General features: G+C 49.2%; 1 protein-coding gene across 3 annotated transcripts in view; it reads left to right on the top strand.

Moving 5' to 3' along the window:
• Positions 1–15,076, top strand: part of TBX20 (T-box transcription factor 20) — a 30,546-nt gene extending 15,470 nt beyond the window's left edge. For 2 of the 3 annotated variants that reach the window (XM_078601740.1, XM_078601742.1), the window contains exons 2-8: positions 522–726; positions 1,147–1,311; positions 2,239–2,347; positions 4,194–4,352; positions 9,737–9,813; positions 10,703–10,818; positions 11,541–15,076. In XM_078601740.1, the coding sequence (XP_078457866.1) occupies positions 522–726; positions 1,147–1,311; positions 2,239–2,347; positions 4,194–4,352; positions 9,737–9,813; positions 10,703–10,818; positions 11,541–11,926 (1,217 nt within the window). In that variant the 3' untranslated portion in view covers positions 11,927–15,076. The remainder of the gene's footprint in view (positions 1–521; positions 727–1,146; positions 1,312–2,238; positions 2,348–4,193; positions 4,353–9,736; positions 9,814–10,702; positions 10,819–11,540) is intronic. The other variant, XM_078601741.1, reaches the window with a different exon arrangement.
• The last annotated feature ends 4,426 nt before the right edge of the window (positions 15,077–19,502 follow it).

Below are 19,502 nucleotides of genomic sequence, written 5' to 3'. Positions count from 1 at the left end.
TTGGCCCAGGTTTCAGCAACATCTTCAGATCAGCATTAACGCAAGAGCGAGGATTTGATTCTGTTCTCTTTCTGGTGGTGATGACTATTACATATTGCAATCTGAAACTCGTGTCCCAGATAATGGCTAGGTCACGAGGTCCCAATCTCCCTTGTACAATGTCCATTGACTCATCACCTTCAACATCAGCCATCGTCAACCCAATGCTGGATTAGGGCCTCCCCAAGCCACTTGCAGTTCGCACGAGCTTCAACAATCCATCCAGAATCCGAATCTTTAAGCTGGAGGGATCCGACGAGCGATGGGGCTCTTTTTGACGAGGATTGATTTTGTCAATCCATTTCCCTGGTGGACGTGTTCAGATGCATCTCATTGCTGTTATTATTCTTGACCATGGTCCGTATATCATCCCTTTTAGCCATGACGTGTAATGCCCAAGCTCACTTTTCTTAACTGTGTGTATGTTGTCATGCTGTGTGATTTGTGATGCACATGGACACACACTCTCACCACACCTTCAGCTTACGGGTCTGCAGAGGCTGGAGAGGTAGGAGCTCACAAAGAGGACACAATTCTGGCTCCTAAGGACTTGTACCAGCACAGAAACTCCGCCGCCCCCTGCAGTGACCAGGAGCTGACGCGCATCGCGTGCGCCTTGGAGACCAAGGAGCTGTGGGACAAGTTCCATGAGCTGGGCACCGAGATGATCATCACCAAGTCTGGCAGGTGAAACACGAATGTTTGCCATTTTGCAAAAAACAGGCAGATAAGTAGTTTATATTCTGTATGTTAAGTGCATACAAACTTAATTATTTATGAACATAGAGAAATATCGTCAGTCATGATCTATCCACTGCTGGGTGAAGGCCTTGCCACGCTGTTGCCTTCCTTCGCGATCACCTTCTAGACACAACCTCATGGGGCCTCTAACCTTGATCATAATTTTACCCAGTAGGGCTTACTAACCACCGTCTTTTAAGATATTTAACTGGAATTGTCACACTATTCTATGCATAACCCAAAACTGCTTCCTAGCCAAGGACTCAAGATAAATCACCGATTGTTCACTATTGCATCCGCCAGTCCCTGTAGTGAGTGACAGATTGTCTCTAGGGCCCACGCGCTTGTTCTGTGATGTCATGGCAGGCGCATGTTCCCGACGATCCGCGTGTCACTGAGCGGGGTGGAGCCGGACGCGCGCTACATCGTGCTCATGGACATCATACCGGTGGACCACAAGCGCTACCGCTATGCCTACCACCGCTCTTGCTGGCTCGTCGCAGGAAAAGCAGACCCGCCTCTGCCTTCTAGGTGCATAAAGATAGCTCAGTGCCTCTCCCTAGAGTGAACGTGATGCTGAAGTCAGCAGCTGGGGAATCGCGTGAGACATGAAACGTTAACAACTCAACACTGCACAGTTACATTTAGGAGAAGGAATTACAATCAATGAATCAGTTTTAGGTCAAAGTCGAAGTCTTTTCTGGCTCAAATGAGTATTGAGGCGGTGCTCAACTCCTGTCGACAGTCCTAAGCCAGTGGAAGGAATTCCACCTTCCTATGGTATCCATAGGACAACCACTGTTGAAATCCCTACAAACCAACCAGGATGTAAACTTGGAACCTTGTGACTGTGAGCAGCTCCGCTTGGCCAGTTAGTAACAAGACAAACTACCAATTAAATGGTGTTGAATCTTTAATGTGTGAAGTCCCTTGACCTCACTGCTGCAGTACCAGCTGATAACCCTCGATTTAAACTATGTTATAATGCATATCCTTGCCGTGCGTAGGTATGTTCCACACATCTACGCCAGTATCTTTAAAGTGTTATACGAATATTACCGTCATGGTCGTTTAATCGTAAATAAAAAAAAATGCTGAAAATTCATAGTGATCGATGGCTATATTCTGTAAAATATATGACTACAAACATATGTTTGAAAAATATTTTACTAGAATACACTCCAAACAATCAAAAGTAACTGGGTCATCTGGTCACATTTTTTCACTAAATGCTGCTTTTCAAAAGACCGAATGCTGCCTTGAGCTGCTGAAAAGTTTTAAAATGATCGATGTTAACTTAAAGAAAGCCACTTGGTTCAATATGAGCATTTTGCACAATGTTTAGCAAGAATAATTATACTTGAAAAGCATCTCGATGCAAATATGTGCACAACGTAGCTGTTTTCACTAATGCGCACAGAGCGAGGACACTACGAACTGAGCCCCCGTGTGTTGCAGGCTTTACGTGCACCCCGACTCGCCCTTCACTGGGGAGCAGCTCCTCAAGCAGAGTGTCTCCTTTGAGAAGCTCAAGCTCACGAACAACGAGCTGGATCAGCACGGACACGTGAACTTCTCAACCAGCACAGCACCCTCCTCATGTCACACTCACTCACACCCCCTTCACACCACACTCCCTGTGTCACACTCACTCACACCCCCTTCACACCACACTCCCTGTGTCACACTCACTCACACCCCCTTCACACCACACTCCCTGTGTCACACTCACTCACACCCCCTTCACACCACACTCCCTGTGTCACACTCACTCAGACCCCCTCCACACCACACTCCCTGTGTCACACTCACTCACACCCCTTTCACACCACACTCCCTGTGTCAGACTCACTCAGACCCCCTCCACACCACACTCCCTGTGTCACACTCACTCACACCCCCTTCACACCACACTCCCTGTGTCACACTCACTCACACCCCCTTCACACCACACTCCCTGTGTCACACTCACTCAGACCCCCTCCACACCACACTCCCTGTGTCACACTCACTCACACCCCCTCCACACCACACTCCCTGTGTCACACTCACTCACACCCCCTCCACACCACACTCCCTGTGTCACACTCACTCACACCCCCTCCACACCACACTCCCTGTGTCACACTCACTCACACCCCCTCACACCACACTCCCTGTGTCAACACTCACTCACACCCCCTCCACACCACACTCCCTATGTCACACTCACTCACACCCCCTTCACACCACACTCCCTGTGTCACACTCACTCACACCCCCTTCACACCACACTCCCTGTGTCAACACTCACTCACACCCCCCTCACACCACACTCCCTGTGTCAACACTCACTCACACCCCCCTCACACCACACTCCCTGTGTCAACACTCACTCACACTCCCTTCACACCACACTCCCTGTGTCACACTCACTCACATCCCCTCCACACCACACTCCCTGTGTCACACTCACTCACATCCCCTCCACACCACACTCCCTGTGTCAACACTCACTCACACCCCCCTCACACCACACTCCCTGTGTCAACACTCACTCACACCCCCCTCACACCACACTCCCTGTGTCAACACTCACTCACACTCCCTTCACACCACACTCCCTGTGTCACACTCACTCACACCCCCTCCACACCACACTCCCTGTGTCAACACTCACTCACACCCCCTTCACACCACACTCCCTGTGTCACACTCACTCACACCCCCTCCACACCACACTCCCTGTGTCACACTCACTCACACCCCCTCCACACCACACTCCCTGTGTCACACTCACTCACACCCCCTTCACACCACACTCCCTGTGTCAACACTCACTCACACCCCCCTCACACCACACTCCCTGTGTCAACACTCACTCACACCCCCCTCACACCACACTCCCTGTGTCAACACTCACTCACACCCCTCCACACCACACTCCTCATGTCACACTCACTCACACCCCCTCCACACCACACTCCCTGTGTCAACACTCACTCACACTCCCTTCACACCACACTCCCTGTGTCAACACTCACTCACACTCCCTTCACACCACACTCCCTGTGTCACACTCACTCACACCCCCTTCACACCACACTCCTCATGTCACACTCACTCACACTCCCTTCACACCACACTCCCTGTGTCAACACTCACTCACACCCCCTTCACACCACACTCCCTGTGTCACACTCACTTACATCCCCTCCACACCACACTCCTTGTGTCACACTCACTCACATCCCCTCTACAGACCCGCATGTCACACAGACTCACGTCCCCTTGTTTCGTGTGTTTAGTTTGTTGTCCTTCCCCACACCTCCGGTTAGCACGGTTGTCTACGTAAGGTGCAAAGGAAGTTCAACATACACACACTACGCTCCAATTAACGCCTACTAATGAGTGTACTCGTTTGTTTGTTGCAGATCATCTTGAACTCGATGCACAAGTATCAGCCACGTGTCCACATCATCAAGAAGAAGGAGCACACGGCGTCCATGCTGAACCTCAAGTCTGAAGAGTTCCGCACATTCGTCTTCCTGGAGAGTGTCTTCACAGCTGTGACAGCGTACCAGAACCAGCTGGTGAGTGACGCTACCTGATGTTATTAGCATACAGTACATCGCTTCAAGTCACGCACTCACACAAGGCGTGATTCACTCTGACTGCACAACTCGTTATGAAGGTGGAATCATCCAAAGTTTTGTTAAAATTTGTGCTAAGTTCGTACGGAACCGCACCTGGTCCATTTCCATTGGAACAGGAGCGAGACAGTTCTGTAACTCTGTTATATCTGAGAAATAGACGTGATTAAAGTCAACCAGAGATCAGTTATAACATGGCACGGTCTTCTAAAATGTGACATCTATGAGAGCTAAGTTGTCTCCTTTACATATACAATTATAGCCCTAATATATTATACAAGTGACTGTGAAACAATTAGCTAAATATTCGCTCATATAATGGAATTTGAGTGTATGTTATCTGTTATACAGATGGTCCCGTTTATCCAGTCCCCTGGCTGTTTTACAAGGGAGATATGTGGTGCTTGAGTACAGCAGCAACAAATCAAATACAGAAACGCCAAAATTGCAGAGAACTAGTACACAGAGTCCTTCAGGGATATTGCACAACTCACGAAAAAGGTAAATAACGGTCGTAAATGAAACACACGAAAATAAAAAGTGCAAATATAATGAGAGCACGAGGCGAAGGCGAGGTACATGTGCAAACAAGCGCTATATTCTCGTGTGAAAAAGATCCCCTATGTAGCCGACACAGGCTGTTGGCGCAAATGCTGTTAGCGAGCACCTATATAGGCCGACACAGTACACAAAGTGCTGGGTGGCCAGCACCATGCCCGGCCGCCTTTATCTCCCCAGTGGGGATGTGTCTGTGACATCAACGTACGTAAATAAAAAGGGTGCAAACATATGGGAGCAAGAGGCGACATAAAAGGTGCAGGCGCAGGTGCAAGCATACTTTGTGTTGCGGCCTGATATGGAAATAAAGAGGGGACTGAGGGGATCAATAAACGTGGAGCAGCAAAGCGGAACGACTTTACAATTGTCCCCAAGGTGGGTGTGTTACACCTCGCTGCCAGCTACAGAGGGTGGGCTGCGAGGCAAGCTCGAGGGAGACGAAGTGAGTAGCCAATGGCGATGTTGAGCTCACCAGGAATGTTCTGCCAACATTGAAATGGTCCACTGGCGTTCCGAGAGCTTGAAATCCTATTGACCAGCGCCATGGAACCCTGGTCACCAGCGCCATGGAACCCTGGTCACCAACGCCATGGAACCCTGGTGACCAGCGCCATGGAACCCTGGTGACCAGCGCCATGGAACCCTGGTCACCAGTGCCATGGAACCCTGGTCACCAGCGCCATGGAACCCTGGTGACCAGCGCCATGGAACCCTGGTCACCAGTGCCATGGAACCCTGGTCACCAACGCCATGGAACCCTGGTCACCAGCGCCATGGAAACCTGGTCACCAACGCCATGGAACCCTGGTGACCAGCGCCATGGAACCCTGGTGACCAGCGCCATGGAACCCTGGTCACCAACGCCATGGAACCCTGGTCACCAGCGCCATGGAAACCTGGTCACCAGCGCCATGGAACCCTGGTGACCAGCGCCATGGAACCCTGGTCACCAGTGCCATGGAACCCTGGTCACCAACGCCATGGAACCCTGGTCACCAGCGCCATGGAACCCTGGTGACCAGCGCCATGGAACCCTGGTCACCAGTGCCATGGAACCCTGATCACCAACGCCATGGAAACCTGGTCACCAACGCCATGGAACCCTGGTCACCAGCGCCATGGAACCCTGGTCACCAGCGCCATGGAACCCTGGTGACCAGCGCCATGGAACCCTGGTCACCAGTGCCATGGAACCCTGGTCACCAGCGCCATGGAACCCTGGTGACCAGCGCCATGGAACCCTGGTCACCAGCGCCATGGAACCCTGATCACCAGCGCCATGGAACCCTGGTGACCAGCGCCATGGAACCCTGGTGACCAGCGCCATGGAACCCTGGTGACCAGCGCCATGGAACCCTGGTCACCAGCGCCATGGAACCCTGGTCACCAACGCCATGGAACCCTGATCACCAGCGCCATGGAACCCTGATCACCAACGCCATGGAACCCTGGTCACCAACGCCATGGAACCCTGGTCACCAACGCCATGGAACCCTGGTCACCAACGCCATGGAACCCTGGTCACCAGCACCATGGAACCCTGATCACCAACGCCATGGAACCCTGGTCACCAACGCCATGGAACCCTGATCACCAGCGCCATGGAACCCTGATCACCAACGCCATGGAACCCTGATCACCAACGCCATGGAACCCTGGTCACCAGCGCCATGGAACCCTGGTCACCAACGCCATGGAACCCTGGTCACCAACGCCATGGGACCCTGGTCACCAGCGCCATGGAACCCTGGTCACCAACGCCATGGAACCCTGGTCACCAACGCCATGGAACCCTGGTCACCAGCACCATGGAACCCTGATCACCAACGCCATGGAACCCTGGTCACCAGCGCCATGGAACCCTGGTCACCAACGCCATGGAACCCTGATCACCAACGCCATGGAACCCTGGTCACCAGCGCCATGGAACCCTGGTCACCAACGCCATGGAACCCTGGTCACCAACGCCATGGAACCCTGGTCACCAACGCCATGGAACCCTGGTCACCAGCACCATGGAACCCTGGTCACCAACGCCATGGAACCCTGGTCACCAACGCCATGGAACCCTGGTCACCAGCGCCATGGAACCCTGATCACCAACGCCATGGAACCCTGGTCACCAACGCTATGGAACCCTGGTCACCAGCACCATGGAACCCTGATCACCAACGCCATGGAACCCTGATCACCAACGCCATGGAACCCTGGTCACCAGCGCCATGGAACCCTGGTCACCAACGCCATGGAACCCTGATCACCAACGCCATGGAACCCTGGTCACCAACGCCATGGAACCCTGATCACCAACGCCATGGAACCCTGATCACCAACGCCATGGAACCCTGATCACCAACGCCATAGAACCCTGGTCACCAGCGCCATGGAACCCTGGTCACCAACGCCATGGAACCCTGGTCACCAACGCCATGGAACCCTGATCACCAACGCCATGGAACCCTGGTCACCAGCGCCATGGAACCCTGGTCACCAGCGCCATGGAACCCTGATCACCAACGCCATGGAACCCTGGTCACCAACGCCATGGAACCCTGGTCACCAACGCCATGGAACCCTGATCACCAACGCCATGGAACCCTGATCACCAGCGCCATGGAACCCTGGTCACCAGCGCCATGGAACCCTGATCACCAACGCCATGGAATCCTGGTGACCAGCGCCATGGAACCCTGGTCACCAACGCCATGGAACCCTGGTCACCAGCGCCATGGAACCCTGGTCACCAGCGCCATGGGACCCTGATCACCAACGCCATGGAACCCTGGTCACCAACGCCATGGAACCCTGGTCACCAACGCCATGGAACCCTGGTCACCAGCGCCATGGAACCCTGGTGACCAGCGCCATGGAACCCTGGTCACCAACGCCATGGAACCCTGGTCACCAGCGCCATGGAATCCTGGTCACCAGCGCCATGGAACCCTGATCACCAACGCCATGGAACCCTGGTCACCAACGCCATGGAACCCTGATCACCAACGCCATGGAACCCTGGTCACCAACGCCATGGAACCCTGGTCACCAGCGCCATGGAACCCTGGTGACCAGCGCCATGGAACCCTGGTCACCAACGCCATGGAACCCTGGTCACCAGCGCCATGGAATCCTGGTCACCAGCGCCATGGAACCCTGATCACCAACGCCATGGAACCCTGGTCACCAACGCCATGGAACCCTGGTCACCAACGCCATGGAACCCTGGTCACCAGCGCCATGGAACCCTGGTCACCAGCGCCATGGAACCCTGGTCACCAGCGCCATGGAACCCTGATCACCAACGCCATGGAACCCTGGTCACCAACGCCATGGAACCCTGGTCACCAACGCCATGGAACCCTGGTCACCAGCGCCATGGAACCCTGGTCACCAGCGCCATGGAACCCTGGTCACCAGCGCCATGGAACCCTGATCACCAACGCCATGGAACCCTGGTCACCAACGCCATGGAACCCTGATCACCAACGCCATGGAACCCTGGTCACCAGCGCCATGGAACCCTGATCACCAACGCCATGGAACCCTGGTCACCAACGCCATGGAACCCTGGTCACCAGCGCCATGGAACCCTGGTCACCAGCGCCATGGAATCCTGGTCACCAGCGCCATGGAATCCTGGTGACCAGCGCCATGGAACCCTGGTCACCAGCGCCATGGAACCCTGGTCACTAGCGCCATGGAACCCTGGTCACCAGCGCCATGGAACCCTGATCACCAACGCCATGGAACCCTGGTCACCAGCGCCATGGAACCCTGGTGACCAGCGCCATGGAACCCTGGTGACCAGCGCCATGGAACCCTGGTGACCAGCGCCATGGAACCCTGGTGACCAGCGCCATGGAACCCTGGTGACCAGCGCCATGGAACCCTGGTGACCAGCGCCATGGAACCCTGGTGACCAGCGCCATGGAACCCTGGTGACCAGCGCCATGGAATCCTGGTGACCAGCGCCATGGAACCCTGGTGACCAGCGCCATGGAACCCTGGTGACCAGCGCCATGGAACCCTGGTGACCAGCGCCATGGAACCCTGGTGACCAGCGCCATGGAGACAGCAGGAGGCTCACTGTGGTCTGGGAGTCCTCTTCCTGTCCTCCTCACGTACCTTAGCTGCTTCCTCCACTGCAGTATGGGATTTTATATCATTGCAATGAATTTATTTTACAAATCTATAGCTTGTCCGTAGATATTTAAATAAGATAATGTTATTGTTAGTTTTATTCCATTCAGAGCCATAGCCATTCTTAGGATATTTTTTTTAATATTTAGGCAATATATCATGTTTTATGTTAAATATCAATTATTTGATTAAGATCGCAAGTTTCTTTGATTTAATATTAATGGCATCGTTCCTGCATTTTCCTCAGAGCTCCCTCACAACAGGGATGATTGATTCAGTTTGGTCTCACCGGATGTAAAGAAAGAGAATATATACATTATAAAAAACATTCAAGTGTATTAAATATAATGAAAAAAAATTACTCATTTATTATACAGCTAAGCATTCCATTGTGAATGGAGGAGTTTTAAATGATATAAATTATAATACGACATACATTTTGATATTCAAGATATCTATCGATTTGGCCCTTGACAGAAATAATACATTTAAATCAGCTGCTGCATGTTATACCATTCAACTGTCTCAGTAGCATATTACTTAAGTGAAAATTTTTGAGATATTGATGAAATCAGAGCAAGCCTGTGTAATGGACCTGACCCATGCTTTGTGTGTCACTGTGCGTACAGATTACCAAACTAAAGATCGATAGCAACCCATTCGCAAAAGGGTTCAGAGACTCTTCAAGACTCAGTGACCTGGAAAGGTATGAATTGCACTCGTGTTTCAAATAGTGGCATTTTCTGTCAGAATGTTTATAATCTGAGAAAGAGAAGAACACGGCATTTTGTTCGCTGGAGCAGAACTTGTGTGTTAACATTGATCATTAAAGGAGGGGTATATTGGCGCAGAGTTATCTAAACAAAACAAGGCAGTCAGGTAGTTTCAAGTTCAAGTTGATTTTGTTTTACCAGGTGAGAACTCAAGAGACCTGGATTAGTCTCATTTGTAAGAGTGAGTGACCTGGGTCACCAAAGTGATAAAAGCAACATTAGAGGGCAATAATGAAGCGAATATAAATGAAATTACAGCGAAAACAATCATCACATTATAACATACCTCAAAAATAGTTTTACAAATAAAAAACGTAAATATTCTAGATTTGAAGCTCTCTGTACCTGTGTTACTCTCTATGTATCTTGGTGATATATGTCTGCTTATATGTCTATCTATAGTTTTTCTGGTTAGAATTTTTGTTGCTATTGCATTTATACCAGATGATGATTGCTTGTGTTGCAATCGAAACGTCGTGATTTTTATTTTTATTTTATTTTACTTTTATTAATTTTAATTTTTACCTACGTGACTTTACCGAAAAAACATAAGAATAAAAATGTAAATATATTTTGCACAAAAACTCGTCTTAGAATTACTGATCATACAATAAAGTTAAAGATATATCAACATGGAATGAGGGTGATTATTGAATGTGTACATACGATACATGTCAAAGGCAATTGCAAGTGAAGTTAAGTGTTCTACATTCATGTGCAGCAAACAGTGATAGATGGTAAATGCATGTTGATAAGCATTGACCCAGAGCCCCAAGAAGACGCGACCTCATGGCTGTGCGGATCTTGTGTCCATGGGGCCAGGGACAGCGTGGAGAGCTTGATACAGAAACACACTTATGCCAGGTCGCCCATCCGGGCCCTGTCTGGGGAAGGTGACGTCTACCCTTGTGATGACGATCAGGGCTCTCAGTCCAAAGGTGAGTGTGGGTGATGAGCAACTTGGGTGTGCGAATGGTCTGCAGAGAATAACTTCATGTGTCCCGGATGCCAATACAGTTTCACATGAGGTGTGAATGGGTGAAGTTGACAATATCCTCAAGTTTTGTTACAACTAAGCAATTTCCAAATGAAATGCGGGAAAACTGTTGCCCCCTGTTGCCACTAAGTGTGGTGGTTGTGGTGGCAGAGTGGTTAGCACAGTGTGCTATAGACCCAACGACCTCAGTCAGGTTCCTGACCACAACGGTGGTGAGTGAGATCTTAACTGGTTCCACCTCCATTCTTCATCATCATGGTGGAGTATCGTGAGGGGAGGATTGCATCCTCCTATGGATTTACAAAGCGCCCTAAAGTTTGATGTATAATTGTCTACTATCGTGTGCTCTGTGGCTTAGAGGTGGGGTGAGCGGTTTATAATCGGAAGATTGCAAGTTTAAATCCTGCTTGGGAGTTTACTCGGCCCATCATCCCTCTCGGGTTAATAAAATGAGTGTCACTTTGTACGGAAGTCAACAGTTGTCCTATGGGTAGATATTACCTCGCCATAAGGATGTGTAATTTCCACCATTAACTCAGGGCCGTAAACAGGAGATGATCACCGCCTCAATGCTCATTTGAACATAAAATGGCTTGAAATTTAAGCAAATAATTACGCCATCAAATACATTGAATCTTACAGTTATTTCTCTCTTGCATGCAGTGCCAGTCTTCTCGCATACCAGTGGCGTGACGCTAAGTGCCTGGGTAAGTCATGCAGGGCTCCCTGTCTTCCAGCCTTCAGTGGCATCCCATCCGGGGCCAGCACCCCACCCTCCTCCCTACAGTCAACTGGGGGTCCACCTCGCAGCTGCTGCCGCAGCCGCTACAGCCGCTGCCGGAAACGCGGCTGGTGCCCCAGCCCCGGCACACGCTGCAGGAGCCCTACAGGCCACGAGTCGGATGAACCTGGCTGGGCCACCGCAGGGTGCTCCTCCTCTATTTCCCACTTGCCCCGTGCCTCGCTATCACCACCTTTTCCAGCAAGGCCCTTACGAATCAACGCAGAGACACAGGAACCACAATGCCATCATGACACCGTTCGTGTAAACTCCTTAAGTGTTCCAGTCATTACAATACCTGGTATATTGACATTGCAGAGCACTCTTTTTCAAAATCAGTAGGTAAGAAGTGTATGTACAAGCTATAATCAACATTTGCTAATAGTAATGAAAATAGGCATTGCATTTTGCTGATAACCAGTCAAAAAACATACAGTACTGTAATGCCATATTTTCGCACTAAAAAACAAATACTAACCCCACCAATCTGTCAAGCAGGGGGGTTTGAACAACACCACATTCACTATTGATGTGAACATTGTTCTTGAGAATGTTTTCCACAAGCACGTGTTCCAGATGTGTGTGTGCGGATCATAGTTGAGTAATGTCTTTAAATTTACATTCATTTAAAATGATTATTTAAAAAAGAATGTAATTCCATTGTGACCGACACTAAGCATACTGACTTCTGGTCATATGTAACCAACATTTACACAACATTTATCAATTTAGCATTTGTGCATCGACAATAAATGTCGTTTGCTTAAGTACAAGTGGAGTATATTTACATATATTAAAATGATATTTAAAAAAATTTGACCTTTGCCAATTAGCAGCATGCTAAAGTATGATAAAAGCCTTCACAACTGACACCTGGGAAGGCCTTCATCCAATAGCGGATTGATAAGGGTCGTGAATTACTATGATTTCCTGTATTCTATGTTAATGAAAGTTGTTTTACCTTTTAAAAATCTCTTAAACTATTGTTATTTTACCAGGTAATGCTGACTGAGCTATTTAGCTCTTTTTCAGAAGCGACAACTACAAGCACCAGACACATCTCTATGGAGAAAAATATAAATTGCACCTTTGTGTAAAATTTGGTGACGGAGCTCAAAAGCCAAACTTTGTAGCTACAGAGGTGGTAACCCAGGTTTCAGTTCCAACAACTCCAGAGATGACAAGAGACACTGTAGTGTAGGCCAAAGTCACTATTATTTCTGTTGTTTATATTCCTATTGTGTTTGACTTGATTGATGGTTCTCTGATTTGAAGATTCAGGTCTCATCTTAACCATATTCCCATTACACTCGTCACACTGTGAGTGTTATATTCATTGGCTACTGTAGTGATGTGAGCTGCAATACATTTTGCAGGGAATTCCCAATATTATTTCAGAAACTGCCAATCACCCATTCTTCCCTACGGTGTGTGTGGTCTCACAGAGTAAGAAAACGAGTTTGAACACTTTCATACAGTTACACATAGACTATGATCAAATTTTAGTATTTATCTTCGGCTAAATTGTCTTGAGATTCAATCATATTCAGAGACTTTGTAAATCCAAAATATGCTGTATTTTCGAAAATGTTAAACGTGTATTTTTATTTGCAACACAAAAGTTGTTACATTTTTTTCTGTAATGTGATCATTATTTCTGAATGGTATTGTAGCTTTCACTTCACTTGGTACTGCTGGTTGCTCTGTACAATTAACACAAATAACAATGCTGATTCTATGACAACTATTGCGTGCAAATTGCAGGAGTATACAGAACGGTCTATGACTAATTTATTATCCATTGATTCGTATCGTCAAAGCGGATCCTCATCACACAGTCGAAGCACTACATAGTAGTCTCCAGATGATACATTTAGGTGTACTGCAAGTGCAAGTTGTTATCGTAAATGTTCTCAAATTGCACCATGCACGATATGTCTACACCTTCAATTATTACCACGATCACTACCGCATGGCAATGGGAAAGGTTCCCTGTTTGCACTTGAGGAGGCGTTCAATGCCTGCACAACACTGCATCCCAACAGAACAACGGTGGCAAAATGTTAACTCCCTCCCCTAGTTTGTAGGAGGCCATAGGTTCGATCCCGATCCCGACCCTGACAACTGTATATTTTGAGTTTGCATGTTCTCTCCGTGGTTGTGTGGATTTTTCTCCCTCCATATTGAGAAGCATGCATTAAGAGTATGTGGTGTTTATCCATGTACACAGGGCAAGGTACTTTATCACGCTATCGTGTGTGGCTAGGTCGCTTCTGAAAGGGAACTGTGTCACTTAGTAGGTCTTACCTGGTAAAAGAAAAAGTTTAGTTTAGTTTAATTCACCTACGAACTATATTATGCAAGATCATGTTGCTGCTTTTGAATGTATCATAGTTTACTTTCAGTCAAAGCATCACATTGACATGTGCATTATTCAACAACCTCGTAATTTACTGTATAATGTAATTGTATTTTTATTCCATTGAGCGAATAATGTGTTACCATTATAAATAATGACCAGAAAAGTTTAATTTCCATAAGGATTAACAACTTAGTAATTTGAAAACTTGCAAACTCGGTAAAACCAGGCAACGTGACAGAGACACTTGGCAACCAATAGCCATGTATGGCTGAATGTGGAGAGGCAGACACGTGCACGTCATTACACCTGCAAATAGGCAACATACAGAAAGCAACATGCAAACGTAAGTGTCAACTATTGGCACTGCTCACAGAAACGTTGTTAATGAAGACACTATCTACTAGAAACAAAATACTTGGCGTAATGTCCAACTATTGTATTTAAAGCGCAATGCAGCACTTACACAGGTGACTAAACACCTCTTCGAGACCCAAACAGCGGACAACTCCTGGCTCTCGAAGACACCGGTGGGTCATCAACCGCCTCGCACCAACAAGCTGATGAGCACAGCTTCACGAATGGGAAATTAAAGACAAGACACACAGCAGTGCGAGTATGGCCATGCAACCCAAACTGTGGACCACAGAGTGAAGCGCTTTAGCTTGCACTCTTTCAGTGGAGGAATGGAAAAACCACACCAACTTTCTGCTGAAGCTGTCTCGTGGCCAGATGACTTCGAGATTGGTATGGAGCGTCTGAACATACTACCACACGCAAGATGATAGGTGACTATTGGCTTATCCTGTGCTCAAACTATGTGGTGCATTTTCGAGTTTTAACTTTTTTTGAAAAACAGATGGACATCATTCATTGTGTGTTTATTTGGGGGCACGCCTCGGGCAGCCATGGACTTGATTATGGACTTTTAAATGGTGACATGTATATGCACGCTATTAATTTAACACATGCACCACTTTATGTACCAAAGCAAACCTGTTACTTTGTTTGGGAGGTGTTCACGCATGTCTGTATAAATGATTTTGTTATTTATGTGCTCATGGGTAGTTGTGAGCTGTCTTTATGAAGCTGTGTGACCAGGGCATACAAACGGTGTAGACTCTCCATTCATGTGGAAATGCAACGATTGAAAAACCCATATTTGATGGTTACACCTCGACATCAAGCGGCTATGCGTAGGACCCAAGATATTAAACTTGCATCTCATAGGATTCTCTGCCACCACTTCCTGGGAGTGGAAACGGAGAATCGAAAGATGTGAAGGACGGTACAATGATGGCCTGCAGGAGGGCTGGAGCCAAATGGTCAGGGCACTTGCCACTCCACGATGATTGGATCGCCACCAGCTTTTGTAAGAATTAACTACAGTGCAGCATCAGTTTAACACGTAGTGCAGCATCATTCCCCAAAGTATACATCAATCATTTTGATGACATATCTTAATGCACAGTGCCATGGAATTGGGACTCCTAAAAATGGAATTGGAACTCCCGTAACTCCAATTATGGGTTAGTATTATGGCTATGGGGTTAGGGCTATCGGGTTGAGCTGGATGTTTATTATACTCTCGGTTCCACACACGTCATGTGATGGCCGCTTGTGGACAACGGCACAACTACAGCTGCTGCATCGCAAGGAACAAAATAACCGAGCAGAACAACAGCCTCCAACCTCTCCACGTAAACAATGCGAGTGGCTCTATTCATCCCGTCATCAGCCTTCTGAGAGTGCATCTCGGCGGCATAGATTCAACACAAGCAACACCTTGGACGGGCTACGTCACTCATTGTCTCATCAGCAGTGAGGCTCGCTTGAACCAACGCTAGTGATCTGCCAGATGTTGTTGTCAGGGAACCACTCCGTGAGATATGGGTCCGAGTGAACGCAGGAGCTCGAGTCTGCTCTTGCTGATGCCACTGCAGCGCACGGACACGCGGTGCCCTCTCAAGGGCGAATTGTTGGGTGAAGTTGCGTTGGTAGCGGCGCACGACCGAAATTCACAACAAACTCAGCGCATCCGTCCATAACCCTGTGGCATTCAGAGAACAACGCGTACAGGCGACGTTTCGGGCAATGGCCCTTCTGTCAAGACTAGCGGCTCGCCTCTTCAGAAGCACCTCCGATTTTCCCCGCACCTCCGATTAGCTCGGTTGGCTACATACGGTGCGAAAGAAATTCAACATACATGCACGAGAGGACCACCTTTCACCCCGAGTGGCCGTGTCAGTGCGTGGCCTCGTTCCGCGACCTCTAGTGGTGGAGGTGGGAATGGGACTTGAGCCCTGGGAAGAGGAGGCCTCCTCGTTAGCTAAACGACTGAACCAACGATGCCCGTTAAATAACTGAATCAACATGGAAGCCCGCTAAATAACCTGACCAGTATGGACGCCTGCTAAATAACGTAACCAACCCCACCGAAAGATCGTAACCTTGTCGTGGTGGTTGGGTTTATGTGTTCCAATGACCCTCAGAGCTATGTCGCCTGGAGCATTGTACTCCTGCTCGGGTCTCCTTTGGCGAACACGTCTGGGTGGGTGGGTAGGTTCCAGACACATAACGGTTCAAACAAAAGCCCCTTCTGAATGGTTATGAAATACCAAAATCAAAAAACCTCTTCCGGATAACGTATACTGGGACACCCCCCTGGAGCCAGGCCTGGGGGTGGTGTTCGCCGGCAAGCACCTGCTGGCCGGGTGACCCATGTAACCTGGTCGGGCCCAGCCTGAAATGGCTACGTGGTGCCATCCTGAGGGCCCACCATCCTCTAGGGGGAAGGAGCCGGTGCTGGTGGAGAAGGTGGAAAGGTATCTCACCTCCACACACATCATTGTTACTGGAACCAAACCTTTCGATCGGGAATGGTCTTTCTCCTTTTCGGGAGTAACCCCTGGTGAGAGGCCCCGGGTGGATGTGGGGATACTCACAAGGCCCTGGCTGGATGCTGTTCAGTTGGAGTTCATCCCAGTAGACGAGAGGGTCGCCTCAATGAGACTTCCAGTCTCAGAAAGGAAAACTCTGACTGTTGTTTGTGCTTATGCTCCAAACAGCAGTTCAGAGTATTTGGCCTTCTTGGAGACGGTGGGTGCAGTACTCGATAGAGTGCCGCCCACCGACTCCATAATCTTACTGGGCGACTTCAATGTTCACGTGGGAAACGATGGAGATGCCTGGAGAGGCGTAATTGGGAGGAATGCCCCCCCCCTGATCTGAGCCCGAATGGTGATATGTTACTGGAATTCTGTGCTAGTCACAAAATGTCAATAACACCATGTTCGAGCACAGAGCACCTTGGGCTGAAGGTCAATGATTGACTTTGAAGTTGTATCATTGTACCTCATGCCGTATGTTCTGGACACTCGGGTGAAGAGAGGGGCAGAGCTGTCAACTGATCACCACCTAGTGGTAAATTGGATCCGACGCTTGGGGCACTGACCAGATAGATGTGAAAGGCCCAAACGAATAGTGCGAATTTTATGGGAACGTCTGTCGGAGAACCCAGTGCCGAAAGATTTCAACTTCCACCTGCGGAAAGGTCTTTTTCAGGACCTCAATTGTCGATGCAGCTGCAAAAGCTATGGCCTTAAGGCAGTTGGTGCCCATCATGGCGGCAACCCCAACCTCCTGGTAGACACCAGTGGTGAGAGAAGCTGTCAAGTTGAAGAAGGAGGCTTTCCGACCTATGCTCAGAAAAAGGTCTCCTAACTCAATTGAGAGGTACCGGCTTGCCAAGAGGGTGGCAGTAGTAGCAGTCGCTGAAGCAAATGCCCAGGCGTGGGAGGAGTTTGGAGAGGCCATGGAGAGGGACTACCGGGCAGCCTCAAAGATGTTCTGGCAAACAATCCAACGGCTTAGGAGGGGTCGACGGGACATGGCTCAAGCTGCTCTCGGTAAGGTGGCGTAACATTGAACTCAACTAAGGAGATAATCAAAAAGTGAAAGGGAAACTTTGAGGAGCTCAACTCGGTGGACATGCCCTCCTCTCAGGAGGCAGCCCTGGCAACAGCTGGGGGGTTCGGATACATTACGACTGCTGTAGTCGCTGTGGCGGTCGAGGGCCTTTGTAGCAGCAAAGTTGCTGGGTGGACAAGATTCTCTCAAAGTTGTTGAAAGCGCTGGACAGTCATGCAGTGTAGTGGTTAACACGCCACTTCAATGTTGCATGGAAGGTGGGTACAGTACCTCTGGAATGGCAAGCTGGGGTCGTGGTCCCCATTTTTAAGAAAATGGGACCAGAGGGTGTGCTCCCACCACAGAGGGATCACACACTCCTCTGCGTCGCAGGTAAAGCCGACGCCGGAGTGCTGGAGAGGAGGCTCTGCCCGGTGGTCGAGTCTCAGATTCAGGAGGAACGATGCGGATTCCATCAGGGATGTGGAACAATGGACCAGCTCTGTTTCCTCTCACATATTTGAGGGGTCATGGGAGAATGCTTTTCCAGTCTACCTCTGCTTCGTAGACTTGGAGAAGGCATATGACCGTGTTCCCGGGAATGTTTTGTGGGAGATGCTGCGGGAGTATGATGTACCGGTGCCATTTGTGTGTGCTATCTGGTCTGTCTATTCCCGGAGTGAGAGCTGTGTCCATAATTCTTGGTGTTAAATCAAAGTCGTTCACTCCACCAAGGGTCCGTCTTGTCTCCACTCCTGTTTGTGATTTTCATGGACACTATATGAAGGTGCAGCCGTGGTATGGAGAGTATCCGTTACGGGGCATGGAGGTGGTGTCGCTGCTTTTTGCAGATAACCGTTGTCATTTCCAGCATGCACTTTAACAATTTGATGCCGAGTGTGAAACGGCTAGTGTGAGGATCAGGACCTCCAAATCTGAGGCCATGGTTCACGCCCGGGAGACGATGGTAGGGCTCTCCAGGTGAGGGGGGAACAGCTGCCCTTAGTGGAGAAGTGTAAGTACCTCGGGGTTTCTTTCGCGAGCGATGGTAAGTAGGAGTGGGAAATCGGCCGGCGGATCGGTGCAGCGTCCAAAGTGATGCAGGCGCTGTACCGTTCCGTGGTAGTGAAGCTGGAGCTGAGTTCTAGAACAAAACTCTCGGTTTACAAGTCGATCTACGTTGCTTTGAGTAATGACCGAAATGATGAGATCACGGGCATAAGGGGTTAGGGGTTAGTGTTAGAGTTAGGGGTTAGGGTTTAGGGTTACGGGCACAAGGGGTTAGGGTTTAGGGTTACGGGCACAAGGGGTTAGGTTAGGGTTAAGGGTTAGGGTTTAGGGTTAGGGGTTAGGGTTACAGGCACAAGGGGTTAGGGTTTAGGGTTAGGGGTTAGGGATTAGGGGTAGGGTTTAGGATTAGGGGGTTAGGATTAGGTGTTAGGGATTATGGTTTAGGGTTATGGTTATGGGTTAGGAGTTAGGGTTTGGGTTAGGGTTTGCGTTAGGGTAAGGGTTAGGATTAGCGGTTAGGGTTAGAGCTTAGGGGTTAGGGGTTAGGGTGAAGGTTAAGGGATTA

Source organism: Lampetra planeri, chromosome 17 (genome assembly GCF_965212315.1).
Source record: "Lampetra planeri chromosome 17, kcLamPlan1.2.h2, whole genome shotgun sequence".
NCBI lineage: Eukaryota > Metazoa > Chordata > Hyperoartia > Petromyzontiformes > Petromyzontidae > Lampetra > Lampetra planeri.
This window is presented reverse-complemented; position numbering and strand designations above follow the sequence as displayed.